The following is a 1932-nucleotide window of genomic DNA, read 5'->3' as shown; positions in this document are numbered from 1 at the left end:
ACACACGCTCCCTCTGCTGGCACAGCAGGAGAATTCCCATCCACCACATTGCCCAGGATTTGGGATTGATGGGAGTCGGGACTTGGACATGAATCAGGCTTGGAGAAACAATCTCCAGTGCCAGACAATCCCAAAATCCAGGGCTGTGCAGAACACATCAGGACACGGATTCCTTACTCCCGTTGCCTTCCCAACAAAACCCCACCCAACCAAATCCATCCAATGAATGAAACCACAAGGAATTAAATTAGGAATTTTTTTCCTGAAGCTGAACTGGGCTCTGCCCAGGCAGCCCAGGGCTGTTCCCTGCCTAGGAAGGACACAGGGAAAGTGCTTGGGGACACTGCTGCCACCTCTGTGTCCCCTCCAGGGGATCCCGGCCCCCATCCCGCCCCGCAGCTCCAGGCCAGGCACAGCTTTGCCCTCAGAATTCCATGGATTTTTCTACTTTTGACTGGATTGAAGTGGTAAAAAACTAAAAGCCACCGTTGTTGTGGCCATGGGCCACCGGCCACCGGCCCCAGGGCCTCGCCCACACAAGGCTTGGTTTTATTTTGCCACCTGTAAACATTTTTGGTATCAAGAATCTGCTCATTGATCTTCATCCAGCTGTTCCAAAAGAGTCCTCCTCTGTTTTTCCAGCTCCCCCTCACTGAGCTCGCTGCCAGAGGTATCCCAGTTTCCCTGTGGAGAGATGGGACAGCGGTCAGGATGGGATTTTCCGCGCAGGCTCCACAACAGAGCCAGAGCTGGCTGCTCTGTGTCACTTGGGAACCCCAAAATCCAAATCTGGGAATGGGAAAGACCTCCAGGATCATCAAAATCCAACCTCTGACCTCTCCCAGAGCACACCTATGGAATCAGCATCCAGCAGATCCTGCTGCTAGAGCCCAAAGCCTCAGGAAAAAAGGAAGCAGAGCTTACGGAATCTTTTCCGGGCCGTTTTTTAGTGGGAGATTTATGCTTGGACTCGGATCTCTGTCTGGCTCTTTCCTTCTCACTGTCCCTCTCTCTTTCTTTCTTGTCCTTCTCTCGTTCCACATCAGATTCTGGCGAATCCTGGGGGAAAAAAAAAAACGGGAATAGTGAATATTAAGTCCAACTTGATTTAAGTTGGAAGGAACCTTAAATCTCATCCCATTCCACCCCCTGCCCTGGGCAGAGACACCTCCCACTATCCCAGCTTGCTCCAAGCCCTGTCCAGCCTGGCCTTGGACACTTCCAGGGATGGAGCAGCCACCATTTTCCAGGGAAACCTGTGCCAGGGCCTCTCCACCCTCACAGGAAGAAGCGAAGCTCTTTCTGCTTTTCAGATCCTTCTGCTGCTCTTGTACAACAATTCAGAGCTTCCAACACAACCCTGATGCTCAGGCAGGCATGAGGAATGGCTGGGATCCTTCCCAGCTCTCCACAATGAAGGAGACCACCTGGATTTGCCAGGAAAACCAGCAAATCCCAGGTTACTCATGGAGTCCTTCACACGGAGTTAAACCCTCCACATTCAGCAGTTTGAAGTGGTTTAATATTAAGAATATTTAACAGAAGCTGTTATTTTGGCAATACCCTCCTCCAGTTTGATCCCAACTTTTCCCTTGGAAAATCCAGCTGGGATTACTGACAGCAGGTGCCAGGTTTTCCATAATCCAGCTCCAAACTGAACTGCACTTACAGACTTGTGCCTCCTTTTCTTGCTCTTCTTCTTGTGTTTTTTGGACTTCTTGTAACTCCTCTCTGCAGCCACAGGGAGAAACAAAAAACCCAGGAATCAATGGATAAATCCCCAGGGATAAACCCCCAGCTGCTGGGAAGCCAATCCCATCCCATACCGGATTCGGCGCTGGAAGAACGCTCGGACACCGACCGCGATTCCGAGCGCTGCCGCTTCTTCTTGGAGTGGCTGGGGGGGGGCGCCGGCGCCGCGCCCGCCACGCG

The 1932-nt window shown here is 52.0% G+C and overlaps 1 protein-coding gene across 1 annotated transcript in view; it reads right to left on the bottom strand.

Annotated features, from left to right (window-relative positions):
- PRPF40A (pre-mRNA processing factor 40 homolog A) overlaps window positions 1-1932 on the bottom strand; it is a 9579-nt gene that overhangs the window by 340 nt on the left and 7307 nt on the right. The window contains exons 14-17 of the mRNA XM_017736046.1: window positions 1827-1923; window positions 1670-1731; window positions 925-1059; window positions 1-684 (exon numbers count right to left, since the gene is read on the bottom strand). The exon at window positions 1-684 is cut by the window's left edge and continues 340 nt beyond it. Of these exons, the coding sequence (XP_017591535.1) occupies window positions 592-684; window positions 925-1059; window positions 1670-1731; window positions 1827-1923 (387 nt within the window). The 3' untranslated portion in view covers window positions 1-591. The remainder of the gene's footprint in view (window positions 685-924; window positions 1060-1669; window positions 1732-1826; window positions 1924-1932) is intronic.

Source organism: Corvus brachyrhynchos, unplaced genomic scaffold (assembly GCF_000691975.1).
Source record: "Corvus brachyrhynchos isolate BGI_N302 unplaced genomic scaffold, ASM69197v1 scaffold45, whole genome shotgun sequence".
NCBI lineage: Eukaryota > Metazoa > Chordata > Aves > Passeriformes > Corvidae > Corvus > Corvus brachyrhynchos.
The sequence above is the reverse complement of the archived record's forward strand: the minus strand, read 5'-3'. Positions and strand labels throughout refer to the sequence as shown.